General features: G+C 55.7%; 1 protein-coding gene across 1 annotated transcript; it reads right to left on the reverse strand.

Moving 5' to 3' along the window:
- Positions 1-15,059: 15,059 nt before the first annotated feature.
- LOC133627868 (histone-lysine N-methyltransferase EHMT1-like) lies at positions 15,060-16,183 on the reverse strand. Its single transcript, XM_062015292.1, has 3 exons — positions 15,977-16,183; positions 15,512-15,687; positions 15,060-15,249 (listed from the first exon to the last, which is right to left on the reverse strand). Exons 1-3 carry the CDS (start codon positions 16,181-16,183, stop codon positions 15,060-15,062), a joined length of 573 nt encoding a protein of 190 aa, XP_061871276.1.
- Between the last annotated feature and the right edge of the window lie 1,215 nt (positions 16,184-17,398).

A 17,398-nucleotide genomic window follows, 5' to 3' on the forward strand; every position in this document is an offset into this window, starting at 1 on the left:
GGCTCCTTTCCCCGCCCAGCAGCACTGTCCGTGCCTCAGTGTGTCTGTGCTCTCTGTGGGGCACTGAGGGCTCATTTCCCTGCCCAGCAGCACTGTCCGTGCCTCAGTGTGTCTGTGCTCTCTGTGGGGCACTGAGGGCTCCTTTCCCCGCCCAGCAGCACTGTCTGTGCCTCAGTGTGTCTGTGCTCTCTGTGGGGCACTGAGGGCTCCTTTCCCCGCCCAGCAGCACTGTCCGTGCCTCAGTGTGTCTGTGCTCTCTGTGGGGCACTGAGGGCTCATTTCCCCGCCCAGCAGCACTGTCCGTGCCTCAGTGTGTCTGTGCTCTCTGTGGGGCACTGAGGGCTCATTTCCCCGCCCAGCAGCACTGTCCGTGCCTCAGTGTGTCTGTGCTCTCTGTGGGGCACTGAGGGCTCCTTTCCCCGCCCAGCAGCACTGTCCGTGCCTCAGTGTGTCTGTGCTCTCTGTGGGGCACTGAGGGCTCCTTTCCCCGCCCAGCAGCACTGTCCGTGCCTCAGTGTGTCTGTGCTCTCTGTGGGGCACTGAGGGCTCATTTCCCCGCCCAGCAGCACTGTCCGTGCCTCAGTGTGTCTGTGCTCTCTGTGGGGCACTGAGGGCTCATTTCCCTGCCCAGCAGCACTGTCCGTGCCTCAGTGTGTCTGTGCTCTCTGTGGGGCACTGAGGGCTCATTTCCCTGCCCAGCAGCACTGTCTGTGCCTCAGTGTGTCTGTGCTCTCTGTGGGGCACTCACACACACAGATCCCGGCCAGAGCTGCTGCGGCCTGAGCCAGAGGCTCCCTCAGCGCCCAGCCCCGGGGCAGCCAATGGCAGCGCAGCAGGCGGGCTCAGCCCTGATTGACGTGTGAGCGGCGGCCAATCAGAGGCGGCGGCGCCTCAGGGCGGGCGGGACCAGGCAGGGCGGTGACAGCCCCGCAGCCAATCAGAGGCGGCAGCGCCTCAGGGCGGGTTCTGGCCCTTCCCGCCCTGTGCTGCAAAGCCCCTGAGCCACAGGCAGAGGCAGCATCTGCCCAGCTCCTGCTTGTGCCCTCCGAGGGGAGGCCTTGGCAGCTCAAAAGGAAGGGGTTTGCTCCACAAGGTGTGTTAGAAAGCCAAAACGAGGCCTTGGATGCTAAAAACTGAGGTGGAGACCCAAGAATGAGGGATTGAAAGCTGAAAAGGAACAGGTTAAAGCTAAAAAGAAGAACTTGGGCCACAAAGTGAGACTTTGGAATCAGAAACTGGAGGATTGTGCTCCAAGCAATAAGGTTGAAAAAGGCAAAAAAGAGGCTTTGGAAGCTCAAAATGAGCATCTGGGCCACAAAAGGAGCCTTTTGAGGTTAAAATTGAGTGTTTGGAAGCTAAGAAATGAGGGTTTGAGCACAAAAATGAGACTTTTTGAAAAGAAAGGTGCTGGTTTGGACCTAGAAGAGGATGATTTGAAATCTAAACCCAAGGTTTGGAATCTGACAATCGGGCTTTGGGAATTAGAGTTTGGGTCACCAAGTGAGGTTTGAAAGATTTGCATGGTGGCCTAGGCCTCAAAATAAGGCATTGGAAGCTAAAAAGGAGGGTTTGGAAGCAAAGCCTTTTGCTTTGGATGGTGAAAATAAGGAATTGTTCCCAAAAGTACCACTTTGGAAGCTAAAAATGTGGTTTTGGATGCCAACCAGGAGGTCTTGGCTCCAGAGCGAGGACTGAGCCAGCCACGTTCTACCTTCCCAGCCCTTTAGGTGTGGGAGCTGCCCTCAGTCGTGTGCAGTTCGTCTGCTCAGCCCAGATGAACAAATGCAGGGCGCAGGCCAGAGAGATGGGGTGGGCACTGAGGCACACAAGGAAGAACCCAGCTGCAGCTTTTCTACCTCTGTCATAGAACCATGGAATTGTTATGGTTGGAAAAGGCCTCTCAGATGACCGAGTCCAAGCCCTCACCTCACACTGCCAGGCCCATCGCTGAACCACATCCCTCAGCGCTTCATCTACGCGACTTGTGAATATCTCCAGGGGTGGGGACTGCACCAGCTCCCTGGGCAGCCCATCCCAGTGCTTCACAACCCTGTGAGTGACAAACTTCTTCTGATGTCCAATCTGAACCTGCCCTGGCGCAGCTTAAACCCATTTCCTCGTGTTCTGTTACTCAGTACAGGAGAGAAGAGCTCGACCCCCACCTCACTACAACCCCCTTCAGGCAGCTGTAGAGAGTGATCCTGTCTCCTCTCAGCCTCCTCTGGGCTCAACATCCCCAGCTCCCTGAGCCTCTCCTCATCAGACCTGTTCTCGTGACCCTTCCCCAGCTTCGCTGGGACTCTGACACCCAGCTGAACCCACGGTGCAGTTGCTGGCAGCAACAGGTTCCCCAGGTGCTGGTGGGCTGCTGGGGATGGACACAGTGTCTGCCAAAGCTCGTGCAGATGTTGAGGCTGCGAATAGTGCAGCAGGAGATCAGAGAAGCGACTGTGCAGAGGGATTTCTGAGCTTCCCCAGCCAGCCCTCGGCACAACCAGCTCTGAGCCAGAGGCGTTCCTGTGGGGGCAGAGAGGTGCAGAGAGGTGCAGCCGTCGGCTGCTCCCAGGAGTCAGAGGCAGCCTGAGATGGAACCTTCCCTGACGGATTCACGATGGTGTCTTCCCCAACAGCCCCCTTTCTTAAGCCATTTTTACACTCTCTTTCCCTTCAAAGTGGGGCTGGAGTGACTCTGGTCACAGAGACCTTCATCTGGATTGCTGTGTAATGCTCTCACTTTGCTTTTAAAGGTGTGGGGTAAGGAGAATGCAGAGCACATGCTCAGTGAGGGCTGGTGGTACCTTGGAGCTGTGTGGGCTTTGGGATGGAGCTGTGTTTCGGTGTTATAATCAGAGTCTAATGAGCAAAGTTCACCCAAAACTCAGCGTTTTTTCAGACAATGAAAGGCTGTTGGCCCAGGTGTCAAATGATTGCAGATGTTACAGAAGCCTCAGAGCACAGAAGCGTCATTCAGCCAGAAATCTGCAAGAACACATTTGTAGTGTTTGGTATCTGAAATATTGGCCTTAGGAACTTGTCCCTTGTGGCAATACAAGCTTCAGGACATTGCTGATCTTGGAGAGTCACAAGAAGCCGTCACTGCAGCACATCTCACTCCTGTTGTTATCTGGCAAGAAAAGAACTTACCTTGGGCAAATCAGAGTGAGGGAAATGAATCAGAAACTGCTCAAGTCTGTCCTGTGGTTTGGCCAAACAAAGGTGAAAAACACACTGTGAGGAAGACTCAGATCTTCATCCTCAATGGCTCCTGAGGCCATGCTAAAGAGGTTTGAGGGAGCTGTGGCCTGGGCAGACTGAGGCAGGACAATGAGGGGAACTCATGCAAAAGTGCAATGAACATGCAGATCTAGTCTGGGACATGTGGAAAGTTTTGCTCTAAGCAGGGCACACACTTGGTGGAGCCATCCCCTGCGTGCCCAGCACTGCCAGAAAGAATCCCTACTTGACAGTCACATTGGCTGCTGAGTCCTGGTTGGCACTTTCCTGGCATCACAAACATACAGCTTGTGAGTTCCACAGTACCCTGCAGCTCCCTCCTTCTGCAAGAGCTCACAGGACTTGCCCACGCAGTCTCTGCTCTGTCCCAGCCTCTGTGCTGGTGTCCCAGGGAGCCACTGTGAAGCGGATTTCTTGCTCCCCAGCTGCCTCCTCCCTGCAGCCCTGCTCAGTGTCAGACTTTTCCTGACAGTGTGAACAGTGCTGTGCCTTTAGTAGAAGTTGAAGTTCTAAATTATTGCCAGGAATTATTCCAGAGGCCATCCCAGGGGAGGGGCAGCGCTGTGGCCGTCACCAAGGGAGAGGGAGAAAGTTGTGCGCTGCTGATGTCACACAGGGACTTTTCCAGACCCCAGCCGGCGTTTGTGACCTCACCTGACCAGAGTCTATAAAGCCTCCCAGCGGGACAGCCAGAGCCAGTTGGGCTGAGCTGCCCTCGAGAGGACTCAGCTCCTTCTTTGGCTACTTGCCTTCCTGCTTGCTTCTACCTATTTCTCATTTGCTGCCCACTTCTCCTCAATTTCCATCCTCTTCCAAAGGTAAGGATGCCCTAAACTCTCAGGACAGGGAAGAGAATGTAGACAGGGCTGACAGGAGAGGCTACTCTGCACCTCCCAGTCCATTTCCATGCTGAGCCCTTCTACCTCCAGAGCCTGGCCAAGGCTATGGGTAGTGTTGCTGTCTGGTGATTCTTCGGTTGACCTCAAGATGAGGCTTTGGAAGCTAAAAGGAATGCTTTGGGCCCAATCATGAGGGTTTAGAGCACAGAGCTGGTAGAGCAGAGCTGTGAATGGAAGGAGCAGCCGGAAACCTGCTCCTAGTTATAGCTCAAGCTATTCCTGTTCCCTTGCCTGGGACTACAGCTTGGCTGCAGCTTGTGGTTTTGGTGTGGTGCTTTAGCCCTGGCTGGGTGCCAGGTGCCCACCAAGTCGCTCTATCCCTCCCCCTCCTCAGCTGGACAGGGGAGAGAGAAATAAAACAAGAGGTTTGTGAGGCAAGGTAAGGACAGGGAGATCCCTCAGCAATTAGTGTCTGGGGCAAAACAGACTCAGCGTGGGGAGAAAAGGTTTGATTTATTAATGAACCATTCAAAGTGATCAGGGAGAGGAGATCTCCTCCTCTGGAGGTCTTCAAAAGCCACCTGGACATGTTCATAGAATCATAGAATCACAGAATGGTGGGGGCTGGAAGGGACCTTTAGAGACCATCCTGTGCAACCCCACTGCTTTGACAGCCAGTGTGTGTGTGTGGGAAATGTTCCACCACCAGTGTGTGAGTGTGTGTGCAAAGGTTTTATCCTTGACCCTTTGATGATTCCAGAGGTCATCCCAGGGGAGGGGCAGCGCTGTGGCCGTCACCAAGGGAGACAGAGAACATTGGGCGCTGCTGATGTCACACAGGGGCTGTTCCAGACCCCACCCGGCATTTGTGACCTCACCTGGCCAGGGACTATAAATCCTCCCAGCGGGACAGCCAGAGCCAGTTGGGCTGAGCTGTCCTCGAGAGGACTCAGCTCCTTCTTTGGCTACTTGCCTTCTTGCTTGCTTACAGCCATTTCTCGTTTGCTGACCACTTCTCCTCAACTTCCATCCTCTTCCAAAGGTAAGGATGACCCAAACTCTCAGGACAGGGAAGAGGATGTAGACAGGGATGACAGGAGAGGCTGCTCTGCACCTCGCAGTCCATTTCGATGCTGGACTCTTCCACCTCCAGAGCCTGGCCAAGGCTATGGGTAGTGTTGCTGTCTGGTGATTCTTCTGTGGGCCTCAAGATAAGGCTTTGGAATCTAAAAGCAATGCTTTGGCCTCAATCATTAGAGTTTAGAGCACAGAGCAATAGCTCAAGCTATTGCTGTTCCCTTCCCTGGGACGACTTGACCATGCTGTCTGTTTCTCCTGCTAGATGCTGCTGTGGCTCTGTGCAATGGCTCTTTGCTTGGCCAGCGTGATCCCCTACGCCGTGCCTGGAGCGCTGGCACTGCTGGGCTGCTGGTGGCTCTACTCCCACAGCAAAGAGCAGCCCAGAGCTGGTGCTGAAGCGGCAGCAGCTGCTGAGGAAGCGCAGCAGAGAGGAGGGACAGAGGAGGAATCATCACCCCAAAGGGAAGCCTGTGTCCCTCAGGAACTGCCTTTGTCAGCAGCAGAGGAACCCCCAGAGCCCGACCTTCGGGATGTGTCAGCACCAAGAGCTGAGCCCAGCACTGCTGAGGGTGACACGGCAGGAGCAGAGACAGGAGGATGTGCAGAGGAGAGCGGCGTCCCTGCTGCTGTTTGTGTCCCCGTGCAGAGCACAGTGTCCAGGCAGCGCTGCAGCCAGCCCCGCACAGGGCTCAGGCTCAGGCGCCGACGCAGAGCAGCGCCAGCAGCGCGTGTGGGAGCCGGGCAGGAGCCGAGCAGTGCCCAGAGCGCTCCCGGGGAAGCGGCCACAGGCGCTGAGGAAGCGCAGGAGGAACGAGGGCTAGAGGAGGAATCCCGGCCCGAAGCAGCAGCCGCCGTCCCCGCTGGCTGTTGTGCCCTCCCGCTCCCTGAGAGCGCAGTGTCCCAGGCAGGGCTGAGGCTGAGCTGCCAACCCAGCCCCGCGGCCGGCAGCAGCGCCGGCAGCGCCAGCAGCGTGTGCGGGACCCCGCCGGAGCCGAGCCGTGCCCAGAGCGCCGCTGCGCTGCCGCCATCCCCGCAGGCAGAGCCCCGGGCTGCGAGCGGGGCCGTTGCCGGCTGTGGCACACGCAGCCCCTTCCCCGCCGCTCAGCACACGGCTGCCAGGAGGTTTGCTGGCGGCTGGATGCCGGCGGGCAGCGAAGTGGAGCCCGCGCCAGGTAAGGGCTGCTCGGCCCCGTTGGGCTCTTTGGCTCTTGGCTTCCAGATCCTAGATGGTGTGTGCTGGGGAAGGGCTGACGCTGTGTGAAGGGCTGCTGCTCAACTTGGGCCTCCTGTGGTGGCATTCCCAGAGCTGGGCTGGGTGGTCCCCAGGCATCAAGGGAAGCTTTCAGTGGGCTCTGTGTGATGGGACTTGACCCTTTCTGACGTCCTGGGGAACCTGAGGCAGGAGCATCCCAACAGAATGCGGAGCAAGTGCTCAGTGGCATCTCTCTGCCAAAGGATCTCTTCTCCTGGGCTGGTGTGTGGGAGCTGCGTTGTGTGGGCTGTCTGAATGCTGACATGGTGCCTTTCTGGCAGGTTTCAGTGTGACTCACATGGACTTGGAGGACACAGACGGTCTTGAGGGGCAGACAGTGAGTCGCCAGAACCGGCGCCGAAAGAAAAAGTCCAATGTCCTTGTGTGGGAAATAGAGGTGCCCAAGGTAAGCAGCCACTGTCCTGCTCGTGCCTCCTGCCCTGCCCTACACAGCCATCTCCTCCTTCTTCCATCTCAGGCCAACCCAGGAAGATTCAGAACCAGCCAACGAGGGTTTCAGCGTTTAGCTGTTAGGGCTACACCCTGGGATGGTTGCTGGAGTCCTTTTTCTCCATCACTTTCCACCCTCATCTGTCAGGGTGATGCTCTGAAAGCCTTCAGCAGGCTTTGAGTTCACAGTCCTTGAGAGCAGGGGATGAGTTGTGGTGCTTTCCCCTGTGCAGGAGGGTCACGTTCCAGCTGCCTGTCCAAACCCACCCTGCAAATGAGCTGCAGGAACCAGGAAGATGGGCAAAAGAAGCCCCGGGGCACAGTGGGGTTTGATCTACATTTCCCTCCTTGACTCTTGCTTTCTTGTCTTTCCTCAAGGATACAGTCAGACACATGATTGGCAAACAAGGGCAGTTTATTAACAGCTTGAGGAGAGAGTCTGGGGCCACAATTTCTCTCTCAGCGCTCCCTGACGTTGATGATTACGAAGTCTGTCAAATCAAAGGTAAGAGGAATGCCTCTTTGTGCAGGGTCTAGGATGTGGCTTGGGGGCCTTGAATTAGATTAGAAATGGATTCAGTGGCTTGGCAAGGCCACAGCTTTTAGCCAAGTGTTCTGCTCAGGGCTGTTCCAGCTGAGGGATGTGGCAAGTGGCCTGGGCCTGGGCACGTGCAGCCTCTGTTGTAGGGCTGGGAATGCATTTGAGCAGCTTTGGCTGCTGGAGCTGAACCAGCCGCTTTTGCAAGATCCCTTTGGGCTTGAAGCAGCAGATAGGGGATGCTTGTCAGCATCTTGACTGGGAAGGATGTTGGAGCAATTGGGGCTGAGAAGTATCTGCCAGCCAATTGGGTCCCTGCTGCAGGCCAAAGCCGTTCCAAGTGGGGTCTGGGGCTCTGAGCTGCTCACGGTGGTTGGATCTCAGGGTTGGTGGCCAATCTTTTCCAACTGAACTGGTTGATGCAGCACAGGAGGCTTCTGGCAGCTGGGTTGCTTCCCATGGCAGGGCTGGAGGTGTCCTCAGCCTACCTGTGCTGCTGACCTTGGGTGGGATTTTTGTCTTCCAGGCCTCTCCCATCAAGTGGACAGAGCGCTGAGCCTGATTGGCGGGAGGTTCCAGCACCTTTGTCTAGACAACAAACACTGTGCTCGTTTCTGCTGGCAAAAGGTTATGTTCTAGAAGGATGTGGGAAGGGGTGTAGCATGGGCAGCTGCCCCAGGCTGGCCAGCAGGTGTTGGATCCCATCCTGACATTGTGCCCAGCACATGTGTGCAGTTGTGTTGGGTCCCGGCTGATGAGCAACGGCGTCACTCACCATCCCCTGTGTACATCCCCTCGTGCATTGTTAGAACTGTTTCTCCTTCCCTTGTTCCTTGTTGTTGTTCTATTAAACTGTTCTGATTGCAACCTCTGGGAGCTTTTGATGTTTCCCTTGTGTCTGGTTCCAGCAGTGAGCCAGCACCCTCCTGGCTCTTTGTCCCCAGCTGAGCAAAACCAAAACATCTACCCTGTCCCTCCCCCTGCTCCAGTGACACCTCCTTCTGTCCTTAGGGCTGCAAAGTCCCAGCTGCCTCGATCCCTCTCTGCAGAGAAAAGCAAGAGGGCAATGAAAAGCAATGGGCCCAGGGGCTGAAAAGCTGCCCAAAGGGAAAGGCCCTGGGGGGGTTATTTGACAGCCCTCTCAGTAAGAGTCAGCAGTGTGCCCAGGTGGCCAAGAGGCAAATGGCTTCCTGGCTTGGACCAGCCATCGTGGTCAGCAGCACCAGGGCAGGAAGGCTGCACCTCCAATACTGTGCCCAGTTCTGGGCCCCTCACTACAAGAAGGACATCGGGGTGCTGGAGTGTGTCCAGAGATGGGCAACAAAGCTGGTGAAGGGTCTGGACAAGAAGTCTGATGGGGACAGACTGATAGAGATTGGGATGTTCCGCCTAGAGAAGAGGAGGCTGAGAGGAGACATGAGCACTCTGTACAACTGCCTGAAGGGGAGCTGTAGTGAGGTAGGAGTTGGTCTCTTCTCTCTAGGAATAAATGACAGGCCATGAGGAAATAGGTTCAGAATTCTTCCAGGGTAAGTTTAGATTGGCCATTAAGGAAGAACTTTTTTCCCTGAGAGGGTTATTAAGCATTGGAACGGGCTGCCCAGGGAGCTGGTGGAGTCCCATCACTGGAGACGTTCAAAAGACACACAGAGGAGGTGCTGAGGGACAGGGGGTAGTTTAGTGATGAGCCTGGCAGTGTGAGGTGAGGGGTGTGACTCAATGATCTTCAAGGTCTTTTCTAAGCACACCAATTCTCTAATTCTCTGATTCTAAATGAAAGCACATCACAACCTGTGCAAACATACCTGTTACACACAGAGGTAGAACACAGCACCAAGCTCAGCTTGTAGACCTGAAACCTACATGACCTCCAAACCATCCCAGGTCACCTGTCCAGGTGCTACAGGCCATGTCCTGGCATGTTCCTAGGAAATACAGAGCATCACTAGGCACAGACACCAAGGGTCACATCAGAGCCGTGCAAGTGATGGCAGCACAGTTTGTACTGCACTGAATCACACACACTGTGTTTACCACATGTACAAGGTTTTACTGGAAGATAGATTAAGTCAATGTTTGGAAGGTTAATACAAGGCTGCAGTGTTCAGAACTAGCTGCAGTGTTCAGAACTAACTGCAGTGTGTACAAAAACAGTGGGAGACTGTGTCTTTACTTACAGCTTTTGATGTACCATTCACTGGCTCACATGGACCTCTAGAAGAAGAAACAAAAGTCCTCTCCCTTTCAGGCAGCATTTCCATACCAGGAGAGGGGCTCCTGACCAGGGACTGCTGGAAAGCACTGCCACAGCTGCTGGAGTCATGTGCCCAAAGTTTACAGGCAGAGACACGTCAATTCAGGGGTTTTTGCTTGCAGATGGCTACCAGAATGCTGTTGGTCTGAGACACACTCTGACTCCTCAGTCTATTGGTTGAGAACAAACATTAGAAAGACAGAGCAGAACCACAAGCCAAGGACATGTACTAATTGTGGGGGAGACACACCTCTTTAAGGGGGCTGGAAAACATGACCATGCCAACAATGCTCGTGTGGCTGAGACAGAACTGGACTGTACAAATACATCCATGGCAGCAACACTCCTGGAGCCAGGAGTGCAGTGGAATAGCTGTCACTGTAACCAAGACACCTGATTCTCTCCCCTCCATAAAGCTCAGGGATACAGAATTCAACCTGGAGCATAGAGTCAGCTTAGGAGAAAAACAGACTTGGAAAGAGAACTCATTGCATTTGCTGATGTGATCAACTGCTTGCAGAGCTTCACCTTGGGGAAGGATTAACTATCCCTTCATCCCACTCCACACCACAGGCAATGCCCTGCAGGGTATTGCTCTTTTTCTCCAGCCTGGAATGGACATTGTCTTTAGGAAAAGAAGAGCAGTTGCTTACAAATGAAGTTGTTGTTGGCATGTTTTTGCTCTTTATCACTTGGACACAAAACCCCCAGTTGGAGGTTTCAGAATGCAAGAAATAGTCAAACACGGAGAATCAGACTCTTCTGAGATGGGAACAAATCAGGTGTTTACGCTACACTGGGTGTTTGTCTTTGCTCTAAAAGCAGAAACAGCAAACACAGAGAATAAGGAACCTCTCAGCGTAGAGGAAACAGCATCTGCAACTTGGGGCTCAGAAAAAACAACCCCAAGAGCCAAGCCCAAGACAACCATCTTAAAAGTTGCCATTGTTGCAGTTGGAACCCCATGTCCCAGCAGGCCTAAATGCAAGTCTGCTTTGGGACAGGTACATTAACATCTGCCCCATGCCGACACAAATGCACAGCAGCTTTGACAGGAAAGATACAGCCTGAAAGCCCTGTAAGCTCATAGAACAGGCGACCACCCTGAAACCTCCACAAGGAGCACAGTGCTGTATCCATTTGAGCCCTAACATAATGCAGCCCACTAGCAGAAGCAAACTCAAACAGGCTGTGCAAGCATCCCCAGAAGTCCATCCTATGAATACATCAGGCACTTTTGGCTTGGTAGATTCTTACCTGCTTAACTGTGAGAACTCACCTCTCCTCTATTGAGCCAAAGAAAGAGCCAGGATGGCTGCTACAGTGAGTAGAAGCTGCTGATTTGTAGCTGGCGCAGCACCTGTGGGGAGAAGGGAGATGGAGTGAAAGCCCTGCCAGAGTGAGCAGCACCACACACTGCTGCTGTCAGGGCAGGGACTGAGATGCTGGGGCGGCTGCGGGGGCTCTGGCAGCTGGGGCACCCGGGGCCTGTGCCCGGGGCCTTGTCTCCATCTCCTGCCCCTCCCCAGCTCTCGGGTCACCAAGGGGCTGCCCCAGCCAGGCCCATCTCCAGCCTGGAGCTCCCATCACCAGCCCCGGGTGGGCAGCAGGCAGGAGACACCCCCAGAGCTGCCCAAGGGCCTGGCTGGCCCCAGCCCTCACCTCAGCCAGGCCACAGCTGCAGCACAGCCTGTGCCTCACAGCACCGACATGGCTGTGGGCAGCTGAGGGGGCAGCGACAGCTCCCAGAGCGCCCAGCAATGAACAGGGACGGCTGGCAGCCCCTGCCCAGGGCTACAGCTCCCACATGGCCCAGGAGCCAACATGGCTGGCCGGTAGCCAGTGCCCCAGGCCTACAGCTCCCACGTGCCCCGGGGCCTCCTTCCTGCTGCCTGACCCTGCAGGGACACCAGCCCCTGGCCAGGCCCCCCTGACCCTGCAGCCCCATGGCCGCCTCCCCGGGGCTGCACAGGCCCAGCCCCAGGAGGAGACAAAGGAGGAGGAGGAAAATACGGGGGAGGAGCAGGGCACAGGGACAGAGCAGGAAAGGGATGGAGCTGAAGGAGACAGCGAGTGCAGGAGGAAAAAGAGCAACAAGCAGCAGCAGAGAGGGACAGAGAGAGGATTGGAAGGGCAGAAAGGAGAACATGGGATACACAGACACAGGCAGGGAGTGGGACAGAGGGACAGAGAGACAGAAAAGGCAGCAGGAGAGTGGAGTGACAGAGAAATGGGACAGGGATTAGCACAGAAGGGAAAAAGGAAAGGAGAGAGAAGGCAGGGACAGAAGGCAGGGTGCAGAGAAGAGAAGGGAAAGCATCTGGAGAGAGCGAGGAACAGAGGGATGTGGATCAGCAGAAGGAGGTGCAGGAGGGTGGATCAGCGATGGGCTGAGAGAGTCAGAGGAAGAGCTAAAAGGGGGTGAGGAGCAGGATGGAGGCCTGGAGAGAAGAGAGAAGCTCCAGCCAGCTGTGCAAGAGAGACGGGCAGGAAAGTGGGGACAGGCTGTGGGGCAGAGAGAGGGAAAATAAGGCCAGGAAACACAACATGGTGATAGAAAAAGGCAAAGGACAGGGAGCAGGAGAGGAGAAAGGAAAAATAGCAACAGGGTGTAGGACAGACAGGGAGGGGTTAGAAAATACAGACAAGGAGTCCTACAGAGGAAGAGAAAGAAAAAACAGTGATGGGCTGAAGACAGAGAGGGAGGAAGTAACAGATGAGAGCAGGGAGCCAGACGAACTCATGGAGAGAGACCAAAGCTAGCAATTATGGACAGTGCCCTCATTCCCTGAGCACTGCCCAGGAACTGCATTAGCAGGAGCCTCCAGAAGTGTGGTGCCTGCAAAAGGCCTGTCCTGGGCCCAGCCCTGCCCTGAGAGTGCTGCCGACCAGCACCTTGTCCAGTGGCCAGCCCTGGGGAAGGGAAATCACCCAGCTGTTTCTTTGGGCTTTTTGTGATGGTTTTGCTTTCAAAAAGCAACTGTTTCAGCTGTAAATACCACCTGCAAGGAAAAGGGAAGCAGGCTTCCCAGGTGGGACACCTTTAATGCCTGAACCAGGTACCAGACTTGAGAGCTTTCCCATTCACAGGCCCCAGATCCCTGTCCTCTGTTGCTATTTCATACCAGCAGGTGTGGGCTTAGACGAGGAGTTGAGTGATGAATGGGGAGAGAATGGCAAGCCAAGGGCTGAAAGTGTTTAATAGTGCCAGGAGCCACTTGTGTGTTGTGCAGACGCCTTTGAGCAGGAGCCCTTTGCAATCAGCCTGGGAAGGGCCGAGGGAGCGAGCCTTATGGGGGCCAGTCAGTTGTGTTTGGGCTGTAAATGGTGGGACCAAGCAGCCAAAGCAGCTGAAAGCATTTCCAGCCAGGCCACAGTGCCCACAGTGAGATCATGGCTTCGTCTCTCCGTAAGGGATGGGAGCTGTGTTGTTTCCTTTCCCAGGGGCACGCTGGGTGCAGCGATGCCCCGAGCAGCCGGCGCTGACAGAAAGGAACGACGCTGCCGATGCTGCCCTGGGCTCAGGCACTTCAGTCCCGGTGCCGGTGCCAAAGCCGTTCCCCAGCTGCACACAGCCCCGCTCACTGCTGCTGCCCACACTCCTGCCTGCGGCTACAGGCAGCCACCCTGGCCCTTCAGTGCTCCCCAGGAACGGCAGCGCCAGGCAGCTCAGAAACCCCACCCTGCCTGCCAAAGGCTGACAGCAGCTTCATGCTGGGCAATCTTTCCTCTTCTCAGGCCTCAGTGCTGCTCCCTCCCAGGAGAGACTTGGGGCTTCAGGCTCAGCCCCACAGCAGGAGAGTGCCAGGGCTGCAAAGCTGCACAGCAGAACAGGGAATCAGGCTCTGCCTTTGCTTTCCAGGCTGTCTCCTCAACACAGCCCTTGAGACAGATGCTGTGCCTCAAGCACATGTCACACCCAGCCACTTTAGCAGTACTGTGCCTGTTTCTTCTCCAGCAAGTGGAGGACAGGAGGGAAAACAGAATATGTCAGAGCAAGCTCCTAGAGACATCCTGTGAAGACTGAGAACTAAATGTTCTTTCAAGCTGGGGCAAGTACTTTTAATTGTAACACAAGAAGGAGCCGTGTTTGCCCTGTGAAACAATGCTGGGGAAAAGTGTTGATGTGACAGAACAAAATACAATGACATAGAACATAAACAGAAAATAAAACGTAACAAGATGCTTCTCTGATGGCAGCAGGTCCCACACTGATGGGGAGCTGCAGGTCAGGCTGTGGGCCTCTTCTCTTCTCTTCTCTTCTCTTCTCTTCTCTTCTCTTCTCTTCTCTTCTCTTCTCTTCTCTTCTCTTCTCTTCTCTTCTCTTCTCTTCTCTTCTCTTCTCTTCTCTCCTCTCCTCTCCTCTCCTTTCTCTTCTCTTCTCTTCTCTTCTCTTCTCTTCTCTTCTCTTCTCTTCTCTTCTCTTCTCTTCTCTTCTCTTCTCTTCTCTTCTCTTCTCTTCTCTCTTCTCTTCTCTCTCCTCTCCTCTCCATTCCCATGTTCTCATCTCCTCTTCTCCCCTCCCCTGATCCTCTCCTCTCATCCCGTTTTATCCCGTCTCCTCCCCCAATTCCAATCCTCTCCTCTCCCCTCCCCTAATCCTCCACCTCTACTTCAGTCCCCTTCTCCCCTCTGTATCCCCTCTTCTCCCCTACCCTCCCCTCACCTAATCTTCCTCCTCTACTTCACTCCCCTTGCCTCCTCTCCTTCTCCTCCCCTTATCCCCTTCCCTTCCCTTCTCCCTGTCCTGTCCTCTTCTTCCCTTTCTCTCCCGTCTCCTTTCCCAACCCCGATCCTCTCCTCTCTCCTCTCTCCTCTCTCCTCTCTCCTCTCCTCTCCTCTCCTCTCCTCTCCTCTCCTCTCCTCTCCTCTCCTCTCCTCTCCCCTCACCTAATCTTCCTACTCTACTTCACTCCCCTTGTCTCCTTTCCTTCTCTTCCCCTTATCCCCTTCCCTTCCCTTCCCCCTGTCCTGTCCTCTTCTTCCCTTTCTCTCCCATCTCCTATCCCAATACCCATCCTCTCCTCTCCTTTCTTCTCTTTTCTACACCTCTCCTCTCCCCTCCCCTAATTCCCCTCCTCTCCTTCCCCAATTCCCATCTTCTCCTCTCCTCTTCTGCACTCCCCTGATCCTCATTTCTCCTCCCCTTTTATCCCACCTCCTCCCCCAATCCCCATCCTCTCCTCTCCTCTCCTCTCCTCTCTCCTGACTTCTGTCTTTTTTCTTCTTCTCTCTTCCCTCCTCTCTTCTTTCTCTCTCTTCTCTCTTCCCTCTTCTGTCTTCTCTCTTCCCTCTTCTCTCTTCCCTCTTCTTTCTTCTCTCTTCCCTCTTCTCTCCTGCCCACAGCCCCTTGCAGTGCCAGGGACAGCTCACCCTCTCCCCGCCAAGCCCAGCACACAGGGTGACACCCACTCAGTGCCTGTGCCGTGGAGCCTTTGCCGCCCAGCTGCTGACAGGGGCCTCCTTTGGCTTCCTGCTGCGGGACAGGGCGCGCGCCTGGCGCTTGGCCAGCGCCCAGCTCGTGTACTTGCACCTGCCAGAGCCGCATTTGCAGCTGAAGGATTTGCCTTTGACGGCCCAGAAATCCTCCTTGTAGTCGAAGCTGCGGGAGAGAGACGGAGCCGGGCTCAGTGCAGAGCAGCAGCACGGGGCAGCCAAAGGGATGGGGCAGCCAGAGCTGCAGGATGGGGGGGCGGCAGCCCGCGGCGCCGCCACCGTTTGGGGCTTGGCAAAGCTTCAGGGGATGGCGAGTGCCGGCGGGGGCACGGCCCCGGGAACACAGCGCTGGAGCCCAGCAGCTCGCAGCAGCCCAGCGCTCGTCCCTCTGCTCTCCATCCTCCCTGCGGCCCAGGGCCGGCACCTACCCAAGTTGCTCTCCAGCTCTGATGTCCCTCGCGCTGAAGAAGACCAGCCTGGGGAAGCGCACGTCCTGATGGGATGTGAAGACCCTGGCAGCGAAGAGGTTGGGCTCGCAGTGATGGTTGATGAAGCGGCCGATGTTGCCATAGAAACGCGCATCGATGCAGTACACGTCTCCTTCCTGAAGTGAAACCGTTGCTTCTAAGCTTTAGGTGGCACTTCCCAAAGTGACATTTCTGCTGTGAGACAGCCCGCACAGGGCAGCACAGGCCAGCTCCCAGCACAACAGGCCTCAGCTCCCAGTGGCCAGGCTGAGCAGTGGCCGGTGGATCGTGCCTGCCCACGGCGAGGTGGAGCTCAGGGTCCACTTCAGCTCCGCGCTGCCAGGACAATTCGAGCAGACGCTGCATTTTGAGACCCAGGGGACAAAGGGCTTGCATCAGCTGCAGTGCAGGGGCACCTGCCTGTACCCCACCGTCAGCCAGGACCCACGGAAAGGCTGTCCCGTGGGAGCCCCCCACGCTGCTCCCCCGGAGCTCAGAGCCTGCTGCCTGGGGCAGCTCGTGCTGCTTGAGCGCCCGACGCCTCTTCCCAGGCTTGGGGCTGGCAACCGGGGCTGCTGCTGTGACGACCGAGCAGGGCTGTGGCTTTGTGAGCAGGAGTTCTGCTTGGAGCATCTCACAGCTCCTCCTCTGCTTTCTCTGCCCAGGGCAGTGTTTCCTCGTTGCAGCAGGAGAAAGGCAGATGATGCCATCATCTCCAAGCAGTTTGTCATGAACATGGGCATCTTCCACTTTGGTGTGCAGCTGTGTGGGATGTCGAGGGATCGGTACGTGCTCCCGGCTCTGGGCGAGCATCCTGATGGCCCCTGTGAGCAGTGAGATGTTGGGAGGGGATCTGCAGGGCCTTTTGCTTTCAGGGACACACCTGGGGATGTGCTGTCCCCGAGGCACAATTGAGGGCAAGCCCAGGGAGAGACCTGAGAGATACTCGGGGTGAAGGGCCAGGGGTATGTGAACTTGAGCAGATGACAGGCACGGGAGACTTGGAGGAGCTGGGGAAGGATGGAGCTGATCTCCCTGCCTGGTGGGGCCTCGGTGGCCGGAGCCAGGTGGCTGCTTCCAGCCTGGAGGTGACTTGGAGCACCTCGTGCCTCCCATCCACATCTCAGCCTCACCACCTATGACTTGAACTCTGTGGTGCTTCTGCCAAGTGCTTTGAGCTCTGCAGGTAGACTAAAGGAGCAGTTACTCTGCTGATGGCTTGGTAAACCAACCCTTCATCTGTTATCTTCATAGGACTTTGATGTCACCTGCCAGTATGGGCAGGGGGGGTAAGGTGCAGAGGAATGAAAACAGGGATTACATGTCCCTGTTCCTCTCTGTTGGATAAAGTCTGCCTAAAGCAGTTGCCTTTGGAGCTGCTGATGGATTTCCATTCCCAGCGTTGGTTGGGTGGGTTTTTTTAACATTAGCACTTTAGGTCTATTCTTGGGGGGAGCTCTGGAGAGTTGCTGCTGTTGTGAGATCCCAAGGGAATGAAACCAACCCAGCAAAAAACCCTACAGCAGATCTTTAGCCAGGCTGAGGAATGGTCTTGGGGTTCTGTTTGCTTTTTTTTCCCCTTTAGCTCCAAAATCTGTTCCACGGCTGAAGGAAGGCTGAGAAGGGAGAAGGTACAAGTTGGGCTGCTTGTTAGACTGTGGCTTCCAGCGCAGCCTCCCGCTGCCAGGCCGTGGTACCTTCCTCAGCCAGGGATGAAGGCAGCGGTGTCCTCTGCAGCCTTTCCCTTGTTTGTGGCAGGTACGAGGCCCTGACCCATCCTGGCAACCACCAGCAGCTCTCCGTCCTCAATGCCACCCCCCTGGAAGCTGAGCTGAGCTTCTCCTTTGA

This window comes from Colius striatus, chromosome 26 (genome assembly GCF_028858725.1).
Source record: "Colius striatus isolate bColStr4 chromosome 26, bColStr4.1.hap1, whole genome shotgun sequence".
Taxonomy (NCBI): Eukaryota; Metazoa; Chordata; class Aves; order Coliiformes; family Coliidae; genus Colius; species Colius striatus.

Coding starts and splice junctions, on each gene's coding strand:
- LOC133627868 (XM_062015292.1), bottom strand. CDS start 16,183: ATGCTCCAAGCAGAACTCCTGCTCACAAAGCCACAGCCCTGCTCGGTC. Junction 15,688..15,976: donor GGGTCCTGGCTGACGGTGGG/GTACAGGCAGGT, acceptor GTTTCACTTCAG/GAAGGAGACGTGTACTGCAT. Junction 15,250..15,511: donor AGAGCTGGAGAGCAACTTGG/GTAGGTGCCGGC, acceptor TCTCTCCCGCAG/CTTCGACTACAAGGAGGATT.